The sequence below is a fragment of the Molothrus ater genome, chromosome 8 (assembly GCF_012460135.2).
Source record: "Molothrus ater isolate BHLD 08-10-18 breed brown headed cowbird chromosome 8, BPBGC_Mater_1.1, whole genome shotgun sequence".
Taxonomy (NCBI): domain Eukaryota; kingdom Metazoa; phylum Chordata; class Aves; order Passeriformes; family Icteridae; genus Molothrus; species Molothrus ater.
In genome coordinates, this window is record NC_050485.2 from 23953534 (window position 1) to 23978125 (window position 24592).

The 24592-nt window shown below is 46.3% G+C and overlaps 1 protein-coding gene across 2 annotated transcripts in view; it reads right to left on the reverse strand.

Moving 5' to 3' along the window:
* SH3PXD2A (SH3 and PX domains 2A) overlaps positions 1–24592 on the reverse strand; it is a 234716-nt gene that overhangs the window by 174107 nt on the left and 36017 nt on the right. For both annotated transcript variants that reach the window (XM_036385914.1, XM_036385913.1), the window contains exon 2: positions 18027–18107. In XM_036385914.1, the coding sequence (XP_036241807.1) occupies positions 18027–18107 (81 nt within the window). The remainder of the gene's footprint in view (positions 1–18026; positions 18108–24592) is intronic.

A 24592-nucleotide genomic window follows, 5' to 3' on the forward strand; every position in this document is an offset into this window, starting at 1 on the left:
GACAGCCAGACCCCATCTTTGCAAATGATTTTGTTTCAACTAGTGCAAAGCCTAGCACAGAAATTCTCGGAAAATTTATACACTGGATGGTCATGGAACTTGCACCCACAGCACCCACCCTTAGAGAGTCTTCTGAGTTGCTCACACAGTGCTGACCACAGTTTTAACTAAACCCTGATAAAAACACACCCTCATTTAAATTGGTAGACTTTTATGAGTCCACAACAGTGCTTCCCTGCTCCCACTGCTAAGAGAGAAATGAGACTTTAGCTCCAAATGTATGAAATTTAATCCCTCTGTTTTCATCATCTACATCTCCTCTACAGCCTGTTAGCTTTGCTTGATATATTGTCCCCTGGAAACCATGAGTAACTTCAATATTGAAAACAGAAACAATAGCTCCGAACACAATGGCACATTTCACTTCACAAACTCCATCTGAAATGGTATCTACTCATCTCTGTAGGACACTTCTCATAGCTCTGGGGAGAGCATCTGCCAGAGGAGAGCGACCGCCCAGTGCAGTACAATGGGGAATCCGTGCCAAGCACAACACAACCACAGGTTTTAACTCCACGCTAGGAGGAGACTCCTTTGTCTTCTTTTCTTCCTCCCTCCCCACCTCCAAGCCCCAAGATGTTTTGCCTGCGTATCTGGTTCCAAACACATGTGCATCTCATCTTTGGGGGAATTTAGGAAGGAGTTCAGACAACAAATCCCACCACCTAAGCAGGGAGAGGTGATGTGTAAGAGAGACCTTGCTGCAGCCTCCAGGGAGGTAACAAGCAGCCAGCAGGACAGGTTTCAAAGAGCTCAGAGGCAGCTGCCAGCTTTACACCCCACCCCAGCACAGACCCTTCAGCCCAGGCACTGCCCAGCCTTGGGTGCTGTGCTGGCATCTCCCCAGGATGCTCACGTGGCACATAGGGACAGCAGAGGTGGTCAGTGCACGGGAAGGGCAGATTCCAAAAGCACTGGCTGTCCATTTGGGCTTGCAATGCAGGAAGGAAAGGATTTACACACTAGAATACAATGTGAGAACAAACCCAGGTTTGCAACAATCTGTCTTTACTGGTGCCTACTATAATGTGGCTCAGAGATTGGTTTCTCTCTGTAGATTTATTTCTGGACAGGGGTACAAAGTTCATTGTATCAAAACTCTGTTTTAATAAGCCCTCCCATCACTAGCACAACCACACAGCACTGGCACCTGAGCTGCACAGTCAGACCCACACCAGCTCCTTCTGATCCCTACCCCAACATGCAGCATGGACAACTTTCTCTCTTTAAAAGCAAAAGGGGAATTTGGGTAACATCTGAGTTCATAAAGTCCATGCCCTCCAAGGAGGAGAATCCCAGGGGACTCAGAACCAGAGCAGTCCCAAAGGACTCAGCACCCTACAAAGGGAGGCTAGGACTGAAATCTTATTTTTATAAAGTACAAGTCTGCCGGAGGAGTTTCATTAATTAAATTGAGAACAAAAGCAAACCCTGGGAAATGAGAGGGGCCTGGCTGGTGGCCTTGGCTGCTGCTCAGAGCTGGGTGGGCACTCCAGGTGTTTACAGGGCTCCGTGTTATGCTCTGCACGCTCCAACCCTGCCCTGGGATTTCCACTCAGATAAAAATCATCCAGCTGTGGACTCATTCCTTGTGGACCAGATGCTGTTCTGTGTATCATACCAACTAATCACATGTAATGCTTGGCAGAGTATGAAAAGCATCAATGGAGGTCTTTGACAACAGTAGGGGTTATTTTGGTCTTTTTTATCTCAGTAGCTTTTAAGTGGCACAGGCACATTGTCAAGAAATACTGTCAGGGCTGTGACTTCTCCAAACTTGCAGATGAGACAACAGCTACAAATTGTGAGGGAGAAAGAGCACATGGAGGCAGATGCTTGCATCCAGGAGGAGAGAGACTTCTTCCAGCTCTGTCCTTCCACAGGAGTTTTCCTGCCTGTATCCCTGCCTGGTGGCATTTGCAAGACCTGATGGTGAGAGCATGGTCAGCAGTACCAGGTGCAAGAGGCACCCAGCACATTGTTACCCACCACAGGCAGCACAGTGCTGCCTTGAAAGCCAGAGCTGTTGTGCCCATCCCCGTCAAGGCAGCAGCAGAGCTTTAAGCCAAGGGTGGGCACAAGGCCATGTGGGTTGAGCACCAGCACCCATGGGTTCAGAGGCAGCTGGGTACATGCCCAGCTTGTCAGTGAGCATTTATGCCTGCTCTCCTCTGGCAGATGCTCTTCCAGGAACACGAGGAGCAGTGCAGCACCAGGAACAGTTTGCCCTTAACTAGGCATGTTTTCAGTCATAAAACAAAAACACAAGTGTTCCCCAGCCTGCTGGCCACACATGCACACCATGGTGGCCAGGTGAAGGGTTCACACTGTGTGTGCACTGGTGTGAGATGTGCTTTGGTGATTCAAGGAAAGGGTGCTGGAGAAAGGAAGCCACAGGAAACTCAACAACTCCTCATCACATCCTGCAGCTCCTTCCCAAATATTTCTGAGGGGAAGAAGGTGACCTACAAACTACTTTGATGGGCAGGCTGACGACCATCCAGGCCATCCAGCAGTGATGATGCAGATTTCCATGCCTTTCCACATCTTGTGACCAGCTTTAGAAGCTGGATGGGGCAGACAGGCAGGACAAACAAGCATGACAGTCACTTGTGTCCTGCTGGGCACTTGCAGGCATCCTGGACTATTTCTCACCCTCCCTGTGGATTTGCACTTGTGTATTCTCTCCTCCTCTCCATCACACAAAGCCACAATAAAGGAACATCAGAAAGATGTCCAGACTGTGGAAACATCCTCAAAAGTGTGTTGAAAAGTCCAAGCCTAGCCAACAAGCTGCAGGTACCACACAGCTCTCTTCTGCCCTAGCCCCTGGCTCAGGTAGAAAATTAACATTTCACAGACTCCTCCTGAAATTGCATTTAAGATATTTTGTCACAGAAAGTATCCAGGAAGACACTAACTTGCATCAAAGAGATTCAAGCCGTGTTCAGGCCTGTAATTCCCCTATGAGCAGCAGTCAAGCTGTCTGATGGCACTGCCCTATGAACCTGGCTGCTGGTTTTGAAAGCCCACATGATCCTTGTGTCTTCCATAGGGCTATCCATCTTTAGCACCTCAGCATTATGGCTGTAAGGAATCAGGCCTAGAGAACTGCCATCTGCACAACCCAGCACTAGAAATCCAATTAAACAAATAAAAGAAAAAGTTAGCAAGAAAGAAGTGAAGTGAGGAGGAGGTGGGAAGGGGAATGACACATCAACTGCTTTCTACCAGGCACAAGCAACTTCAAAAGTTGAGTTCCACATATGCACCCTGGTGAGAGTAAGAGAAATACCAGAGCACAGAATAGCCCATTTTCCATCAGAAAGCAAGACACAAGCTTCATCAAAGCACAGCTACTGCCAACCTCCCTTTGTCATCAAACATGGGCAGAAAAGGTGTGGGAGGGCATCAGCTACACTCCCATGGCCAGCACAGAGAATGCTCTTTGCCAGCAACCCAGATGCAAAGTTATCTTGCTTAATTAGGGCTTCCTTTGGCTCAAGTAACTGACCAAATAAATTACACTACCAGACACACACAAATAACTATTTTGCTGAGCCAGGGGCAGACAATTGCCTCTAGCCCTTCATCTGGGACTAGTGCATGTCTCTGCATGAAGTCAGATGCCAGAGAACATTGTGCTGGCCAAGAACGAAGGAAAACCTGAGAGTGGCTGAGGAACAACAGAAACAAAACTCAGAAGAAATTTTTTCCACCCTAACAGGTGCAGAGATGTGATTAAATGTGCCTCAAAACTCAGGCTTTCAGCACGGCCTGAGCATCACACTGCAGATTCAAAACGGTCAAGGAGGCTTTGAAATCCCACCCCTGCTTTGAACCCTGCAGATCAGTATCAGCCTGGAGAAGGATTTGAAGCCAGAGGAAGATGCTCATGTTTCGAAGGCAAGCGCCAGCAGGGGAAAGGGGAGGCAAAGGGGCTGCTCTCCTTTACAAGAGAAACTGCAAGAGCAGCTTGGGCAGGTGATCCCCTTGCCTGAATGTGGCACTGAACAGCATTAAGCACTGCAAGTACAATAGAGACTTGAAAGCAAAACCAGATTTCCCTTCCTAACCATACTGAGACATGCAACAAGGTAAACTGCCAGACAGCTTCACTTGCCTTTCTGTTAAAACTGAGCAAAGGAATAGGATTCAAACACCAATGCTGCTAACAGATGGGCTGACACTGTAACAGAATCTCATCTACTTAAAAGCATCTCTCAAATGTCAGAGGTAGAAAAAGAACTCCAGACTTCATATCCTGACTCTGAATGAGTCCCTCGAGGTACTTGATTCCATATTTGATCCATGAAGAAAGAACCTATTTCTATCATCAGATAGAACACAGAGAAAGAAGGAAAAACTCAGATGAGGAAAATGTACTGCTGGGGAATTATGGGGTTGATTCTGAGTATAATGCTGACTTGCAGGAGTCTGACAGTTCTGGGACATATGCAGGTGTCCTGTGTGCCTACAAGCAGATTAAAAAAAATCAATATATAACTACTCCAAAAAGCAAGGGAAAGAGCCAATTTCTGCAAAATCAATTATTTATAGGATGCAGAGGCCACTTTTCCATGCTTTGGCATTAATGTGTAAAGGTGAGGTTTTTTTCATGATGCCACTGAATTAAGGCACAACTGAATTCCCTTCCCAGGAACACCTCTCTTACACCTGCCTCCCCAGCTGGGAAGTCTCCAGGAGCCATTATGGTTCCCCACTGATAGCAGTGAGCATACAATGATTACACAGTTAAGGAGTACCTACAAACCAGCTTATTCTTTACTGAGAGGGGGGTCAAATACTGGAACTGGCTGCCTAGAGGAGTGGTTGATGCCCTAAGCCTCCCAGGAGTTAAGAGCCATTTAGACAATGCCCTTACCTTGCTTTAATTTTTGGTCAGCCCAGAAGTGCCCAGGCAGCTGGACTACATGGTAATTTTATGTCCCTTCCAACTGGAATATTCTCTTCTAATAATGAAGGCCCATAGCATGGACATACAAGAGTTTCTCTATTTCAAGATTACGACAATCACTGAAGACGAGAATTTTTTGTGAACTTTTACTGTCTTTGGAGCAGAACCCAATACCAAGGACTGAATTTAAAACTCCGCATGAGAACAAAATGATCAGTCATTGTTCTTGACATGACCACACACCATTGCATCTGGATACCTGACAGCCACATGTTAACTTACCCTCTCAAATCCATGGGAGATGTCTGCGTTCCCAGTCGTCCCCATCTCCCTTCCTTACATTGGTAAAATACTGCTGGCAACATAACACCCTGATTTCAACAGAGAGCTCCCAAACTCAAATGATCACAGTGAACAAAGGCGTTATATCTTTCAATTTATCTTGCAGCTTCTCTTGCCTTTTCTAGCCCCTTAACACCAGAGAGATGTAGCTCTGCTCAGAGCTGGAATGTGCTACTGAAGCACTATGAGGGAAGGAAAGAGTTAGTTTTCCATTCTGAATATTGACTTATCTGAGAGCCTGGTGTACTTGAAATCAATTTTTTGAAATATATTTAAAGGGCTCTCTTTTATAGAGGGACTTTGTAATGACATGGAAAATTCACAGCTCCCAACATCAAGCCATGGGTGGAGGGAGTCTGGAGTATGAATTAAAAATAATGTGGCTGTTTGCAGAAATTAGCAGCACCGATTTAAATCCACACTCCCCTCCCTCCTCAAATAATCACCCTGTGAACAGAGGTGGTTTATGGAGCCCTCTGGAAAATGTTCCTCATGGCCTCCATTCCGGACCCAAAATAAAATACATTACATGGCAGCAAATACTTCACCAGGGTGCTGCTCTCTCTTCCTCCAACCCACGCCTCCCATTTGCTGCTCATTAAATGAAACAGCAGGTGCTTAGACCACAAGTGCAGCAGGGCTGGAGCGAGTGCAGTGATTAAACCCCCCTGGAATGTCTTCTTGGAGAGCTGCATCTTTCCAGGGACTGGACTCTTGGAAGGAAGATGAGATTAGAGGCGAGGGCTGGGTCAGCCTTTGGCTGTGAGCTCCATGATCAGAGGGTGCTTTCGAAGGACGACGGATCTCTAGAAACATCAGGGCTCTGAGCGAGGTGCTGGTGCCTCTGTTTAGCCAAGCCACCTCCCCAGCATCCCTGCTAGCACACAACAGAGTGTGCTCTGCCTCTGGGCTGGAGACTTCTCCTTTCTCACCCAGCTGAGAGCCAAAACAATGCAGAGCAGCCTCCCACATACCAAGGCATGTCTGGGCACCTCAAATCTTCAAGCAAAGATTAGCAACGCACTCCCTGAGGCAGGAAACCATCCCAGCCTAGCCCTGGGTGAGGCTAGGGAATGGATGCATCACAAGCCAGAGTGCCAGAGCTGGCCAGGAGAGCTATGGGTTGTGTCTGAACACATGACACACCAGGTCACGCTAATGAGATATTCCTAGTTGCCACCCAGAGCAAATGCCTGTGAGCCCAGAGAACAATTTTGTAAGAGTAACTCACTCTTTGGGATGTGTCCTTACCCCATGACTCCTGGCACATCCATTTACCTGCTGCCTCTGTGCTGCAATCTCATCCACAAGGTACTCTGGGGACACAGCATGGACTGAATCCCCCCCAGTTCCTTCACATGAAAAAGAATAATCCTTGCTGCCACCAATGCTGTCACCAAGCTTCACCTCCTGAGACCAGAAATCAAGCAAAATGAAAGGCAAATGCTATTCTGTTATTGACAGGCAGACACAGTGCTGTTAAGAAATGGACAGGCATGGAGCAAAGGGCATTTAGGGGCAGCCAGAGCTGAGTAGCCCATCAAACCAGCTCTTCCTGCATCCCACTCGGGGGCTTCCTTGTTTTGCCCCAGTGAAGTCTTTGCCCTGCTCACCATGCACTCCATCAACAGCCACATCTCCCTCCCATCCCAGCATGCCAGTCTCACCCAGCTGACTTCCCATGGAGACAGGACAGGATAACTGTAATCACCCAAAGGCCACCAGTGCATCCTAACTCAGAGGGACCCTAAACCAGTTACCAACTGGGATAACACTATACAAGCTTAGAAATAAATTCCTCATCCCTTCTACAAATTCCATTTCCGACCACAAGACTCCATAGATCCAGGACATAATCCCAAGAATGAGAAACACTATTTATATTTCTGCTGAGCACTTAACTTCTGTTTGGTCACTCTGCTGATGTTTCACTTCTTCACCAAACCCTGTCAGAAACGGCTGGGGGCTCAGGGAGAGGAGAGGGAACGTGGTCATTACGGTCTGGCTTAGCTACTGTAATACAGCTAACATTTGGCTCTGTTAAAAACACTCCAAACCATAGACTTCAAAGCATTTCACAAATATTAATGAATAAACTTCCTCCAGAAGGGCTGATTGTAGCCCCCATTCTATGGGTGGATATTTCCAGATAACCTTCCTGCCACACCAGAAGTTCCCCCCTCCTTCCACACCACAGACTCCAAGCTCCTAATTACACAAAAAAACATTTCCACATTAAGGCTATGAAATATATTTTGACCTAAGAGTGAAACAGGACTCAGCATGAGGTTTCCTAACAACAACAGGCAGGAACTGACAGCCCTAGTCCCCCTGCAGCTCACAGCACACCCCTGCTCAGCTGGATAATCCTGGGCTCTCCCGCACCCAGAACCAACCTGAAACTTTGTAGGACTCCTGTCTACCTTGGAAGCACCTTTTGCAAACTTTTCTCTTTACATAAGGATAGCCAGGGACCACCTTCATGGAGCACATCACTTGTTCCATCCACCTTATTCCCAGAATCCAATGGCAAATGAATCTCTACCACCTCCTGAAGCACCAAATGCTAAATCCTACCCTTACGTGCAAGAACCAGCACCCTCTAACCCTCAGCACAGTAACACAGTGAGCATTGCACAAGGCAACAGAGGTTTTTGCAAAGCTGCACCACCAGTTACCAACACACCAGAAAACTACCGGACAACCTGGACTTGTCACAAGGACACAGGTGTTCAGCCTGTGCTATCTCACAACATACTTTCTTCACCAGGAAGACACATGCCAGTTCTGTTCAAGCAGCAGCACATCACTGTAGTGACCAGGAAAAGCCTGGACTTGGATGTCAAACATTCCCAGATGACAGAGAGGCCACAACATTCCAACTCACTGGGCTGTCAAAAGGCAGAGTTTAGCCAGATAAAAGGAAAAGTCTGTGAAATAATTTTTTGGTCCAGGTGGATAAGGTGTTTTCCCTTCTAAGATAAAACTTTGATCATTAAAATCAACCTAGCCCTTTGAAATAATTTTTTTCCCTACTATCATTTTACTTAGTCCTTTCCTGGTTTGCTTTTTAATTTCTTCCCATTTGGCATTTTCCCCTCTCTTTCACAGTGTTTTCGTGTTTTGTCCTTCACCTCTCTCAAAACACCTGGCTGAAGGGAGCAGCTCAGCAAGTCTCACTGGTTTTCTTAACACACCCTTTAAAAAACAAATGCATCAAGAGCCAGACACATGGCTCAGATGTTACCTCTGTGTGCAAAAGCACCACTAAATCGATTAGGATCTGCCCTTGACTGACCTAGTGAATCAGAGGCACCCCTGCATCAACACTGATGCCTCAAGAATGGCTTTAATAGAGAGCTCTGCTTGTACTACAGAATTACAGAAATTATCTTAAACATACTGTGATGCTTTTCTGAGTCTCTGCTTAGTCCTTTGTGAGCTTGTTCACAGCTCTGCCATCAAAAACTTGTCAGCAACCTGTTGAAGTGCAAACCTCCTCGCTGGACTGCAACTCCTTGCTCTGCTGTCTTTGCACCCTCAGAGGGTCTTGGATGGGATAGTTAAAAAAACTTTAGTTATGGCTGCTTGGGTCAATGCTCAATGGCAGGTGTGGACTCAGCAGGCTGCCAGCCAGGTCAGTGCCAAAGGATCTGATGTGCTGTAAGAATTCGAGTTCTTCCTTTCCTGCACAGGTCCAACAGACCAGAACTCTCCTTTTAAAACGGAAAAGGAAAAGGTGGAGAAAAAAAGCCCTCAGCTTGGCTAAATGCTATTCAAACAGGGCACCCAGGAAGGAGTGTGCACAAAGCTGTGCTTCCCCAGAGCATCACTAGTCCTGCTTTTTGCGTGACTTCACCATGTGTGTTCTCGGCTCTGTGGGTTTTACTGCCTGACTGCCCCACTTCAATGCTTCCCCTGAAGGGAGGGAAGTGGAAATTGCAAAAGGCAGTTCTGCAGTGGGAATGCTTGCGTTTGCATGAGATGTGAAACTGCTCTGGTTGCAGAAAAGGAGAACCATGCTGTGATTTGAGGCAGAAAGGGGACAGGGGGCAAACAAACTCCCAACTTCATGCTCCATACATTGATGGTGAAAAGATCAGTCATTCACATGCTATGGGGAAGAAGCAATAGCACCCAGGGCTCATAAATCAGGCTAGGGTGAGACTAATCAGGAGCCTTCCCTATGGCAGGCAGGAGTGTACACAGTCCACAGTGGAAGAGATGCCAGCTGATGCTTTTCTGTGTCCTGTAAGCAAAGCATGGTGTGACAGGACCAAGAGCTACTGCTCCTTCCCGACAGGGCCTTCCCACATCTGAGCCTGTCAGAGCAGAAAGCCGGGAGGGGTGAGGTGACATGGAAAAGAGCCCTGACAGAGCCCTGCATAAACTTTCCATAATGGCTGGGCAGTTTTCTATTTGCACTTAAATGCAATAATGTAAATAAACTCCCCGTAACCCTTCCAGGGCTATTTAGGACGTTTGTGAAAACAACCAGCTCCTCTCATCGCGAGCCAAGGGATGCGAACACAACAGGCACTTCTCATCTTGGTCTCCACACACTTAATGAAAGTGAAGGATTGTATTCCCTGCACAAAAGCAGAATTGTGTTTCAGGGCTGGGGGTGCGAACTCCATGCAATTTTCCGGCAGTATAAATAATTGAAAGCTGAGTACGATTAGGGGAGAGCGACAACATAGTGCAGGGGGTGGGATTGTCATGCCCGAGCTTTTGGGGCTTGGGTACTTCAGGGAAAAAAGGCCATGGAAAAATTCTGCCAAGGAATTTAATTTTCACACAGATGTTCCAGGAAAAAAAAAAAAAAAAAGGTTGATCTTGATCTCTGGTAAGAGGAAATATGCTAATAAAGTGGCACTTGGAGAATTTGCTGCCTGTGTGAGGCCAGCAGCCCCAGAGCTGTAGCTTTGTCTGGGGCTGGTCCCACAGCCAAACCACTCTCCTGTGTTTTATTGTTTCAGCAAACAAAACCTGGAACAAGGGTAACAAACAAGAGGGCTGCTCCCAAGGCTGAGCTTAAAGTCCTACTGTGGAGATCTTTGAGGAGAGCTTCCAACAGCAAAATAATGGAGATGGAGGAGGAATAACACAGGAGGTATACACTGAGCCTTTATGCACTCTGATGAAGAAAGGCTTTTAACCCAGTTTTTATCATGATTCTGCATAATGCCTTGTATGTGATACTGTCCAAGCACAAAACCAGCATGTCTGGGCCCCATATCAAAGCCTTCCACCACGACTCAGAATCTTTGGCAATTTCAGGCATGTTTTTAGTTTTCCATTAGCACCACAACCTTGCAGGGACTCGCACTCCTGATACATTGGATTTTTAACATGTAAAGCAACCAACAGTTTTGAAAATAAGTCCAAGTCCTCCACAACTGATGTAAGTCAATTCAGTTCATTAGGAAGAACTTGTTACTTTTACTCTCTGTGGATATATCCAGGAGAACCCTTCCCACAGCACAGGTCTTCCAACATCCTCACTGTCTCCAAGCCAGCGATAAGTGGGGGATGGTAAGGAGAACCTTACACAAACCAAAACTAGAAAGCAAGGGAATAATTCCAGAAAATAATACTTTTGACCAATTTCATGCTTTCAGTACCTGCTAGAGGCAGTCCAGATACAGTTAAAAGAACACAGCTAAGAAGTCAACAACTTCTTTGCGATGCTCCCAGTATTTCCTAAAAAAACCCAAACAGACAAAACTCATTTGCCTAGCTATATACAGAGCCCAGCCCACAGAGACAGTGGCATGGGTATCACCTCTGTTCTTGCCTTGCTGCTGTCACACCCTGAGGAGTTGGCTAAGCCACCATCTCACTTTCTAAGGTCACCCATGTCCTGGCCAGGGAGGTGGATTGGTGCTGAGCAGTAACTATTTCCCTGTAGCCACCCTGCAGGAGATTCCCATGCTGCAGATTAGGGGGAATATTCAAGTGTTAGCTTTATGCTCCAACAGAACCCAAGTGAAAAAAGTACAAAAGGGAGGGTTCTCAGAGGCTGGGTCACCTTCTCAGCTGTGGGTTCTTTGCCATGGTCACTCAGTACACCTCTGTTGTAGATTGGCAGACACTTTGCCATTACCTCATCATGGCCCTCATCTTGGTCTGACGTGTAAAGCTTCTTTAAAAACAAATACTGGAAGCTGAACAGATTGTTTTGCCAAGCAAACATATAAATAATGATGGAAATTAGAATTATAAACAATTCTATTTATTCATTGAACACAAAGATAGCTCCCCAAGCTAGTTGGTATCCCAAAGCATTGAGGGTTAGAAGGACAAATGGTATTTAGATAGCTTTTAAATCAGTGGAGACAACCATTCTTAGCTCAATAACTATGTCAGCTATTAATTTTTTCCCAGGAGCATCTCAGGTCCCCTGGGAAGGCCTGTTACAAGCTTGCTGCTGGGCTATTATTCTGAGAGCAGGCATTGAGGGGTCTCTCCTACTGAAGCCAAGTCTTGCAAGCGTGGCTGCACCAGGAGCTCCAGCAGAGCTGCCAAAGCAAAGGAGGCACAGTCAGTCCTCAGAGATGATGCAGGGTTCCTCCTGGAAATTTGGTTTTCTGCATCCCCTGAAAACCTTGCACTGCAAGTTTCTCCATGCACTGTCTGGGATAACAGCAGCAAACAACTGGTCTGTGTTTACTCAGAAGAAAGGATGTGCCATTTCTCCCCAAGGAGCCAGCACTGACCTTTGGGAACAGACGTGTTGACAGACTCATGTTCAGATTTCCTCTGAATTTTCCCAGTCTTGTTTCAGTTTCAGTAATGCTCTTAAGGAAGCTGTTTATAAATGAAACCCTACAGATGTTGCAGTAACTCCATCCCCACATTTCCAAGATTATCAGGGATGTCCCTGAAGCCAACCAATGGGTCTGAACTGGATGGGTCAGATATGGAGCCAGGCCCCTGGTCTGGAGAAGGATTTCATAGCAGGTCTCAGCATCTACAGCAGGGACAGGATGCTGAACACCAAGGGAATGGGAACAGGAGAAATGTGATCCTTGCAACCCAGACCATGCTGGCCAAGGCCAGCACAGCCCAGAGCAGAGGGAGGCACATGCAGAGCCCAGCAGGACAAACCCCAATTTCACTGTGTACTTGCACCACAGCCTGATGCAGCAGCATCTGCCATGCTGTTCCACCCCTGTCCCATTCAACCCCACCTTCTCCCCCAGCTTTCCTGCCCGTTTCCTTGGGCACCCTCAGATGCACACATAGCCCAACAAACACTCCCTAAGCTCATCAGAGGCTGGGAATCCTTTCAGCACAAACCTCCCACGCTGCGAGAGGGGCAAGCTGCATCTTGCATGGAGCCACAGCAGCAGCCCTCCTTCCCTCCCTGCCCTTCCCACAGTGCCAGCAGGAGGTCTGCACAGGGTGGCACCTGCAGAAGAGAGCATCACCCACTGCAGAGTGACCCTGCTGCTCTGGATGGCTGGGAAGACCAGTGGGAGACTGCTCACTCTGCTAGAGGCCTGGTGGGTTGGGGTTAGGAGTCAGCATTTGCAAACACAGGAGAACACTTGCCCCATTGCATTCTCACCTACACTCCTCACCACTGCTAAAATTAGTGCATGCTTGAACTTGTCCATTTACCACTCCTGCAGAGCTAAAGGCACAAACAACATGAAATATCAGAGGCCCTACAAAAACAATCATTACTGAGTTAGACTGTACTGGACTACCAAAATTAGGGCTGTAGGTCTCCACTTGAGCAATTAACCCAGACTAACTACTGGAGTGAATATACACAATTCCATCAGAATCACAGAATTCCCTCTTTGCTCTGCCCCAGAAAACCTGCATGCCAAAACCACCAGGTCCTGTTTTAAATCATAGTGACCCAGTGAAATCCAGGCACATGGCACAGTTGCAACCAAACTGGGAATGAGAGTGTACATTCCCCTATTTGATACAGCCTGGGGTAATGGAGAAAGGGATGTTGTTACAGAATAGTGTAACAGGAGAACAATCAATAGCAGCAGCGTTTACACGAACTCCAGTCTGAGTAAGAAAAGCAGAGATACAAACTGCAATTACCAGTTTTTATATTACCATTGTTGTTTAATGTCATCTCCAGTGCTCCATTACTCCATTATAGCACTATAAACAATCAGGATGACCCAAGAATTAACAAATGAAGCCCTTGATGCTTTATCATCTGGATGAAAACAACTTACAGGTCTTTCCTCTTCCTCATAAAATTCTTGATAGTCTTTACTTTTTTAATGTTCTAATTGGCTGCTAGTGAGTTCCTCTTTCTGCACCACTTTGAAGAAAACCTGCTTAGATCAGCAAACCACGTTGGGCAGATAAAATTCTGCTGATACACACAGCAAGTGCTTGAACACAGCCTTGTTTATTTGCCTTTTCAATATTGTGACATTTCAGACATCTCCTTGCAGTCAAACTGCCTGTGTGTGTCATCGTGTGGGGAGGCTGAGATCTGCCTGCCCAACATTCCAGCCGTGGCTCCGGCGATGCTGCTCAGCTCCTGCACAGCCAAACACACCATGTGGGATGGTGGCATGCTGCTAAATCCAGCTGCTGTGTTTCACCTTGGAGAAAGCTGCACTACACCTGCTGTGAGCAAGGATCCTCCCCCAGCTCTGCACACAGAGACCCAGCCGTCCTCTGGTCCCTCTGCTGCGGTGCTGGTCCTGTTCACGCTCTGACGGCAGGCACTGAGTAGCACAGGCATGGAATAAGAGGAGAACACCTGGAGTCACGGGATAAAATGCAGCACATGACCACTGGTGATTGAAGCTGAGAGACCAGGCACAGATCCTTGGTCCCATTTTCCCTGCTCACTTTGCTGGGGAGGGGGATTCTCAGCAGTGGGGCCAGCACCCAGCTGGGATCATAATAGCCCAAGATGGCACTGGGCAACTGCAAGGGTGATATGGAGAGAGGGGAAAGACATCCTTCATGCTTGCCAGCTGCAAATTTGGTGGTTGTTTTCCAGCCCAGCTTGGCCACTGGGAGGGTGAGAGGTGTCTGCATCTCTACACTTCTCCACCTGATGCTTTGGGCAATTATTTATGCATGCACTCAACTGCAAATCCCCATTCTGGTAACAGCCTCCAAAAGCACTTTCCAGCAAGAAAAACACAGGCCTTACATCTGCAGATATCTTTTACTGCACAGTGGAAATGCCAGAAGTTATCCCTGCTATCCCAGTAAAGGAGTGTCCTTTCTCAGCTCCTTTGGGGACAACAGCAGCATTACTGAACTATCCCCTCAGGACAGAATCCTGCAACCACCACCAGCAAATCCATCAATTATGATGGAAGACCTCAAACAGCATCCAGGGAACATGTCCCAGTGAGACACCAGCCTGTCACAAGGGTCAGCACTACTGACAGGTGATGTTCACATCACTTTCCTCATGCTCCTCCATTCTACACTACAGGCAAGGGCAAGAAAACTACATTCAAAATATTACATTAGGAGGTAGCTTTGACCCCACATGGTGCTCAGGTGCAAATGTCTCCCCAGGGTAAAAGACAACAGATAATTGGATTTGACAAGCAATTTATAGTAGTGCTTTCATCTATGCAGAGTTAATTCAATCTTTTCAATCCTATTTACTGAAACATTGGCACTCACATGTTTTCTGCTGCCATCATTTGACCCATGCTCAGGAGCAGATGTGATTGGTTGCACAATTAAATGATGCAGCAGTACCCTAATTTAATTTAAAATCTGTGTTTACAGATATCCAGCCCTCACTGAAGCAGCACAGGGCTGACACTTGGTTTGCTGTTTTGGGTTCTGTTTGCTGTACTTCTTATACCTTTATGGGGCAAACAAATCCTGTGGTATGACCATCCTTACTGCCCTATTACTAAACTGAAAAACAACCTGACTCCCAATTCAAGCATATGCACTGCTGAAATAGCACAGCCAAACTCTCCTTGGATTTGAATCCCTGGGACAGAGCAGCCTCTTACTGCCTGCAGTGCCTAACAGAATTTGCAAAAAAGTATTTTTAAAAATGCAGTTTCTACTAATGCTGCAGCTCTCAAAACCACCGAGCCACTTCCCAGAGACAGCTGTTTGGGGAAGAGTGGGCTCTTTTTTAAAGAAACATGAAAATGGAGTAGTGACATTAATTATCTGTATTCCTCCCTCCTTGCTCCTGGGCAGCCCCCCGGGTTTCCCCATGGGTCGGATCCAGTGTCACTGTCAATGGCAGCCACTGCAGCCCTGATTAAGTCATTACAAGTCAGCCCTTGTTCCTCCACTTCCAGTCAAGAGCAAAGGAGACACGTGCAGCCTTCAGAAGCCCTGAAGTGCAGCTCTGTTGGTGACACAGCAGGGTGAGTGCAGTTGGCAGAGACCCGTGGGCTCCAGCTGTTTTGGACATGAGTGGTGCCCATGAGTTGGCTGAGCATCACTCCCTGAGAATTTGCTTGGTTCTCTCCTAGAAGTGCCACATGGGGATAAGCAGGGATATTATCAAAGAAGATTGATTATGCTGAGACCACCTTACCATGCATGGTATCAGATTGCAAACCCCACGTTCAACCAGTGCTGGGTTAGAAGTTCAAGCTTCCAGCAAAAATCTGGAAAGCACAAGTCATCCCAAGATCTGGAGCTAATTTCTCTTTGAGCAAGAATCTGTGCACATCAAGCCATAGATTTCCCTATGCAAGGGTTACCCAAAGTCCCCCTTAGCGTTCATTTACTTTTCCAACTCTCTTGGCAGGTTTCATTAGAGCTGGAAACACAAATTTCTATTCAAGATCCAAAGCAGTTTCCTTTGCCTCACCTAAGAGATGCTCAGGCATAATCAAAAATCCAGAAAGAATACTAGGAGGAGATAAATAAAAAACCACCTATCACCTCTGGGAGTCTAAAAGAACATTATGGCAGCCTGAGCACACAGGGCCTTGTTCCCATCTCACAGTTTGGAAACTGAGGCACAGCTGAACACAGTGACATAGTACAGAGACATGGCAGGACTCAAAATCTCAAGTAACCTCAATTTCTGTCACTCTGCACCTCACACTGCAAGAGTAAAGAGGCTGTTGTAGGGGCCTGACACTGCTCATGCAGTGTTGGCCCTGACAGAGATCCCTGGGAGGGAAAAGGGTTAAAGAAGGGAATTTTGTTACTTTCTTGTCGTATTTTCTCGTGGGGGGAGAAGCGTCATGCAAGCAGGAGTTTTCCACTGGCTAGGCCCCCTTGCACTTATCAATGGGACCTTTCAGGACTCACTCCCTGATTGAGACATCATTTCCTGTCCAACACACTAACCCCATTGATAACTCCACACTTGATGGGAACTTTTCAAACCTACCAGGAAAAGCTGGGAGACCCAGAACAACATATACATGAAAACAGAACTGGAGTGAAAAGAGAAAGAAGAGAGAAAAAGAAAGAAACAGTTTTGGCCACAATTCGCATGCTGACAAGAAATGTTTGTGACTATGGAGGTGAGCATCTTTAGCAGGTACAACAGACACAGAAAAGATGCTGACATACAATTGCAGCAGTGGGACCGGCAGGCCTGGCACTTCAGCCCAGCTAGAAATGGAGATGGGCACAAGAGGAAGCTTAAGAACATCCCTCTCTTGTCTTCCTGCCACACAGCAAAAAGAAACTAGGACTGGCTGTAGAAATGGTCACCATTTCACCCAAAAGGCCAGGAGGCCATAATTACTGATACAGCTTACAAAACAGACTAGAGACTTCAGGTTTCTAAGTACCAGAAATAAAACAAAGAGGAGCAAAGATGAAACTAGAGCTCTTTAAGATACCCCAGACAAGAACCCTTTTTCCCCTAATTTATAATACAAAAACGGCTTAGTGTTATTTTCAGGACACAGCAGTCAGCTACCTCCTCAATACTGACCATAAGGACTCACTTGGTATTGTAACCTCAGCCCAGCTCCAAACACAAGCTCCAGTCCAAAAATCAACCCTTTCCTCAAAGTTCAAGAGCATCTCAAACCACAGCTTTTATTTTTACCCCAGGCAATTAGTATTGCTGCCTACAAAGCTACAATGATACAAAAATATCAGCAGATCTGGATTATTCCCCAACAGAACACCAGCCCCAAAGCTCCCTCGACCCATGCAGGTGCCTGGGAGCACTACCAGAAATGAAGCAGCTGATTGCTGGTTCTAAACCCTGGTCAGCAGCTATCCAGCAAGAAAGCTTTTGATGAAATCTAAACATACAGGCACAGAATAGAGGAAAGGAGCTGCACAAAACAGCAGGAGCCAGGACACTGGCTGGCTGGGTAGATGGTTAGGAAGAGAGACTGGAAAGTTTCCACTGCAATCTCTGTTACTGAACTGCTGTGGGAGTGTGCAAAAGCTCTGTTGTTTTCAGTTACTCGGGTAAGTAGTTTCTGGGGGCCCAAAATGTAGTGCTCTCTCTGTTTTAAGTGCATCTGAAGTATTTAAAATTAGATCCCCTCTTTAATAGGAACCATTCATGAAAATGTCAGCTTTAAATGTCTTTACACTGCAAGTTACTCACTGTGAGCATACCACCCACTTATCTTATACCCTACAAGGGCAGAGTCTGAAAAGTTTCAAGATCATGACATGTAACAGACCAAACAAGCACAAAGCCTTATTTAAAGGCACTATGAACCCAGCTGGAAACACGACTAGAAGCATGAGTAGAAATAATATTTTATGTTAGACAGGGCAAACTTACCTGCAGGTCAAAGAACTTGCTGTATCTCCGGTAGATGATCTGGGAAGTCAGGTCAGACCATGTTACATTGATGATATAGACCTGTTCAGGGAAAAGAAAACACAAATCAGCCTGGGCCAGGAAGCACAGGATACATGCAAAGGCAGAACAGCCAACGGTGGTTAATTTCAGATCTCACTGGCTGTTCCCACTCCCAGTGAGGAACATAGCCCTGGGAGCAGGACTAACCTAAATTAAAGCCTGTTGCAGCCTCCAACAGAAGTCTTGGGGGAGTACTCAGTGCTCTCCCACACATCCCCATCAGCAGCTCCCACTGACTTTGCTCTGCCTGGAATAAAAGCTCTAATTGAGGGATGCCACATTTTCTGGTCTGTGGTAGCACACCCTGCCTTCTGTCCTTTTTGGAGGGTCCCAGGGCCAGCTACAGGCATGGCTGGGTGAGCTATTCCACCCCTGAAGCAACAGCTCCTCACGGGGTGCTGATCTCCAGCCCCACACTCCAGGTTGTCTTTGTGTATGGAGCTGTGGCTGCCACCCTTCCCAAGCAAGGAGTGGCTCTGGTTCCACAGGAAATCCAAAGGAAAGGCAGCTCCCCAGGTGCTGTGGAATTACAGCCCTGCAACATCATTGCTTCCACACACCCATAGGTGTGTGACACAAACCAAACCCTGTCACAGCACACAGCTCTTGCTGAGTCACATCAGGGGATGTAAAGCTGGACAGTGAGAGTGACACTGCTTCCTTGCATTGATGGAAACAGCAACAGAAACCTGGAATAAGCCCAGGATTTCCCTTGCCCAACCCTAGTCCGTCCCCAAAACAATCCTCTTACAGAAACACCACTTTGCCAGAAGCTGCGATAAAAATGATTCGCACGCACACATACACACAAAAACTTGTACATACACATATAAATACACACACAAAACACAAAAATGTTGCCTTTTGACCCTGGTACCTCCAAGATATCTTTTTAAAAAGTTACAAATATGCCAGGTTCTGCTCCCTCATACAGTTGTCCTCAGGCCAATGCTGGTCCTGCTGCCTTGATGATAGATCCACAACAAGACTTCAACAAACACAGGATGGAGCTTTCAAGGGTGACCATGGACATCAATATAATGAAAATCACAGCTAGGAGAGCTCCTGGGCCTTTAAAGCAATTCCCAGGTTTCACATATGGACTGAGATAGCGATCTGGCAGAGGAAACAGGAAAGCATTCCTCCTCCCTCAGCCACAGCACTGCAGCAGGAGATGTCCCTTTGGCCATGGATGCAGAAGTGAAGCTCTCTGTCTCCAATGATGCTTATCCATCCAATGGGTGATGGATAAGCATCACCCTCTTCTCCATCTCCCCCAAGACACCAGACCATCTTCCAAGCTACTGATTCACTTGCTCCGGTACTTTTACCAATAAAAATTATTGCATAAAAATCCCTGCAGGGGTGTTGAATATTGGCCTTGACAACACTTTTCCAAGGACCACCAATAGATGATTTTTTTTTCTTCTTTCCCAATAGGAGAGGTATCCTCCCAGAAACCACAGGGATCCTGCAGCCATACTTGCATCTCTGCCTGTTACAACCACATTCAGTCCCCAAGGCATTCTGCCTCCCATCTCCTGCAGCCCAGTTTCATGGCATTCAACAACTGGAGATGCTGAGCACAGGCTGTTAAGGAGATCTGGGGCCTCTCTCATGATTGTATCAAACATATCTGCTCTTCCCACCAGGGCAGAGACCATCAAGGCTGACAAAGAGAGGATTGCCCAGGGGTAAGAGCCTGACTCTCAGCAAACCCAGGTTACTCTGCTGCATCTCATAATTCTCCTGAAAAACCAAACCACCTGACCTCCTTCCTGCAAGGTCCATATACACAAGGGCTACATCAGCCCTGCCCTGCTGCATGGAGAGGAGGCAAGTCTGTGTAAAATTAAGATTTCAGGTCCCCTTTAAAGATTTTACCCACGCAGTCAAGGCAAAGGAGCCAGAGCCTGGGAAGGAAAGCCTGCTGTTGCCAATTTTCAGGCCAGTCACACTACACTGAAGAATATTTTTCCATGTGTTTGTTGTGGGAAAAAAAAGTTTGTAGCTTCACTCTGAGCTAATTCACACACAAATATTTCTACTCATCCTCTATCCAACAGCTACTTTCAGATGGAAAACCCATTGGATTAAAAACAGATCTTGACAGATGGGAGCTGAATAGGCTCCAAAAGCAACTTCAGATACTGTAATTCTGGCCCTGAGTTCTCACAAAGGGAATGAGACAGGAGAAGAAACATATTGCACATGTAAATAAAGATTATAATTTTTTGTTCATTATGCATGTTTTCTTCAGAAACTAGAAGCAAAACACATATGCCACAGACATCCAGGCACTTTGAATTTCATAGCACTTCAGGCTTCTCTGTGCTGCTCTTCAGAACCCACAGAAACTGTGAGTTCCTGAAATTTTTAACAGCCTACAAGTCTGCTTGTTCAAAGCCTAATCCCAGCAGAAGTCGATCCTACTTTAAGATTCCAGTTCGGTGGTGCAGTAAGTGGCACAACGCCTCCATGACACAAGGAGGGGCAGAGTTGGGTGCACAGGGATATTCTGGGCAAGAGAAAGGTTGGATTTATTTGGTGCAGGAGCAGCGGCCCACTGCATGGTGCAGATACATTCCCAGATCTGAAATTCGGGCTCTGTGGGAACGAAGTCACCACTGACTTCAGTCAAGCCAGGATTTTGCTGCACATTTAGAACAGCAATTAAGTCTTTTTGAGTCTAAAGTCTCCTCAAGCTCAGTAAGTGATGGATGGGGCAGCATGCAGATACACTGACTTCTATTTCAAGGAAAGATTACAGCAAAAGCAAGAAAAGCCTTTAATCATAACCTGATGTTATGTGAAGTGAAAAACCAGTGGGCTCAAAATCTGCTTGGTGGGAGACAGGTGCAAAACCTAAAACAGCTATTGATCTTTTTTGCTTGTTTGCCCAAATCAAATTGCTTCCCAAAAGCCACCATTTAAAATAATGGGGTTTGGTTGAAAAAGATTTGTAAAAGGCCAGATTATAAATACAAGGTCTAGAGGTTTCAGAAGCCTTAGATATCATATTTCTCTTCCTTAGAGATCTGAGTTTGGAAGTTATTTGCTTCTGCTGCCTTGGTCAGATGCATAACCTTTTCATGAGCAGCAAACATTAAATCAGCTTACCTCACCATATTTTATTTCCTCAGATCTTAAAATGGGTTGCTGTGAAAGTGATCAACAATGTCCCGAGAGAGGGAGAAAAGCAGTCCTGCGGGAGCCCAGGGTCATGCAAATGCAAGGGGACAAGGAGGCAGCAGGAAATATCAGATAAATAGGGAGAGTCATCTGAGGCTTGAACACCCAGCAGAGCCAGCATTGCTCTCACAGCCTCCTGCAGAGCCAAGGGAAGGCTTTCTGTGGCACCCAGCAACTCCCCAAAACTGAGCCCCACAAGCCACAACTCCATCACGCAGCTGGTCCTGCCAACGAGAGAGTCTCAGCTCCTTGGCACATTCTGTCTTGATAAAAAGATAAAATCAAAGTACCTTACATGCCTGGGAGCAAGCTCTTTCATGTAAGTACAGTGTTCTCCTACACACAACTAAACTGTAATTGAGATTCCAAATTACTACAGTAATTAATTACTAAAGGCAAAGAGACCTGCTTTATGTATCTGCCATGTTTATAACCATAAAGGAGTAAAAATGGAAATGCTACTCAAATGCTTCACCTTAAAAATCTTTAACAAAAAGTCCTTAACAATGAATGAAAATTGACGTAGAAATTACAAACAACTCACTGCACAATCATTGGGTGCTCCAACCACTAAGAATGTTCACATTTTTTCCCAAGTCCAGTCTTTTTTTGATGTACTATTATATTTTTAAATAAATCCTTCTTCAGAGAAACAAGAAGCTGACTTGAAAGACTGTAGAATATTAATCAGGAACTGAGCTTGATAAGTAGCTCTTAACATTCATGGCTTATGAAAGAAGGTGCAGGGTGCTGTTCCAGCATATGTCACAGTTGAGACAGCCACAATACACAGAGTATCACCAGACAATTTCAGAAAGCTTCAACCCACACAGAGCAACATCCTACCATTTCAGAAGGCTGCAAGTGTGTACCCTTCTTGCTCTTTAGCCCAACTTTTATACCCTCATGTTCATGCATTGCACCTGTGTGCCCTCTGCTCCCTTTGGTGGTTGGTCAGTGCCCCTGGGCACTCCGTGGCTCGTTATCTTTGATACTGCTCACCTGCTGCTCACAGCTGTGCCCACTGGGGATGGGGCTCTGCCACAGCCCCACTCCCCATCGTCACACACTGTGTGCCTACAGGGTGCCAGGGGGATTTTATCAGCTGCTAATTATTGCTGTTAAATTCTAGCTCTGGGAAACTTCTTTACCTGCCAGAGAGCAGAAAATTTATTGTAAACTGAAGTCATTGCTCTCCCTTTACTGTCTACACAAGCAATGAGGAGAGATGACTTCCTACTACAAAACACATCCACTCTAACGTCAGCGGGCATGACCTTATCATTGACCGTCTTGTTTTCACTGGAAAATATCCAGCTCTAGCCAGCACAAACCCCAGAGGTACCAAATTCAGGTTATTCTCATGTGACTTATTTTTCAATTGTTTTTTCAGAGGTTAACATCTTGTTGTCTACAGCCAGATGAGCTGGGGAGGAAGACAAATGTCTGAAACTGGTCGTGAGACGAGACCAAGATTAGAACATAGACAAATACAAGAGCTATTGGCAAAGGGAAGATGGAAAAGCAGAAACCAGAAAGTTCCCTGCACACATTAGAGAGGGTGATGTTAACCCCTAATAAGTCATTACAGTAAACACCAGCTATTAAGAGAGTTCTGTGAATGCAAAAGACAATGCTACGGTGCAGTTTGTGCGCAGATACCATCACGATATCCCCTTTTATCCTGGAAAATGTCAGCTTTTTCAAAGAATCCTGTTTAAGTGTTGGATGTTTGTCCTCCTATGAATCAGGTTTGAGTTGGAAAAGATATACCTTCTCCCTGTATTCAGATGCTATCACCACCGTGAGCTGGAAGCTTTCCACACATGTGAATGCTCCCTGCTCCAGTTCCATGCAAAGTCAATTCAGCTCCTGCAAGGCTTGCAGCAATTTCAGCTGCTTCATTTACCTGGCAGAGTTTGCATTAAAACAACTTAAACTGTAGCAAAGTCAACATTCATATGTGCCCTAAATTACCAGAGTACAGCCACTGCACCAACTCACTGTTTGCATAACCTTTTAACGTCAAATGTGTGCTGATGAGCACAAATTGGTGCTGGCCCAGATCCAGATTTGAAGTGATATCAGCCTAGGGATAGCAATTTTGGTAGCCACAAGACCAAAGCAGCAAAGCTGTTCAGCTTCCTGATGCAGTTTGGTGGATTTTATGTATCTTCCTCTATCCTGTAAGACACTGGCAGCTGGGGTTTCCCTGGGATAAGGGGCCCTAGTGTCCCCAATTTCTGCCCTATATAAGGGCCAGTGTGGCAACAGAAAGAGTGGAATGCTCCAGGAATAAACACAGAGAGTGTAAGCCCATGCACACATCACCTGTGCCTTCACTTGGCTTGGATCACATCTGACTCTGGATTCAGTGAGCACAGCACGGGCTTCTTGCCCAGCTCACTAACATCCAAAAGGCCCTAAAAAGCACTGTGAGACCTGGGAAATTCCCACAGAGGTGAAGTCAGACCCTCAGCCCCAAGCCAGTGGTAAGTCCATCACTGGTGCCATGCAATGAGGTCACCTTTCAGCACGACGGTCTCCGAGGTACCTCAGCTCAGCTGGGGCAGGGCCAAGGAAGAGCTATTTTCAAACCCACTCCAGAGCTGTTCTCACTCCAGGATTTTGAAGACTGAGCTGAGAAACAGAGATGAGACTTGGAAGAAATATGAGACCCAGGGAGCCCCAGACAGGAAAGGTCCTTGCAGGGTGGCTGCTGCCAGGGCAGGATGCCTCAGAGCAGTCCCAAGGAGGGGGTGATGTGGGCTGCACACAGGTGTGGGGCATCTGGCTTTCTCATGCACCAGATGTGCTCTCACAGACACCCCTCTCTCTACCCAGCTCGTGTTTCCATTACCAATGGGGAAAATGTAACTGAGAAAAGACAAAATGACCCAGGGGTCTCATGGACAAATGTTGCACGTACCTAAGTCTTGGAAGCAAAGCAGAGTTACAGTATGCTGGGAGGGAGTAAACTGAACAGCTCTGGCATTTGCCAGTTCTCATCTGTGAGCAGCCACCACAGAGGCAACTAAAGCAGGACATAGCAATTCCAGTCTCCATCATAATTTGCAAGCTAATTTACAGTCAAAATAAACATACAAGTGATGTGGAAGAAAAAAAAAAAAACAGGGAGGGGGAGATATCAGAGTTTTCCTTTCTCCACATTTCTTTTGTGGATCTTGTTTCACCTCTAAGCTACAGTGTAAAAGGATTAATGCTGCCTCTCTTTTCAGCCATGTCACACAAAATCTGTTGTGAGTACACAAAAAACAAACTCCTTTCCAGTT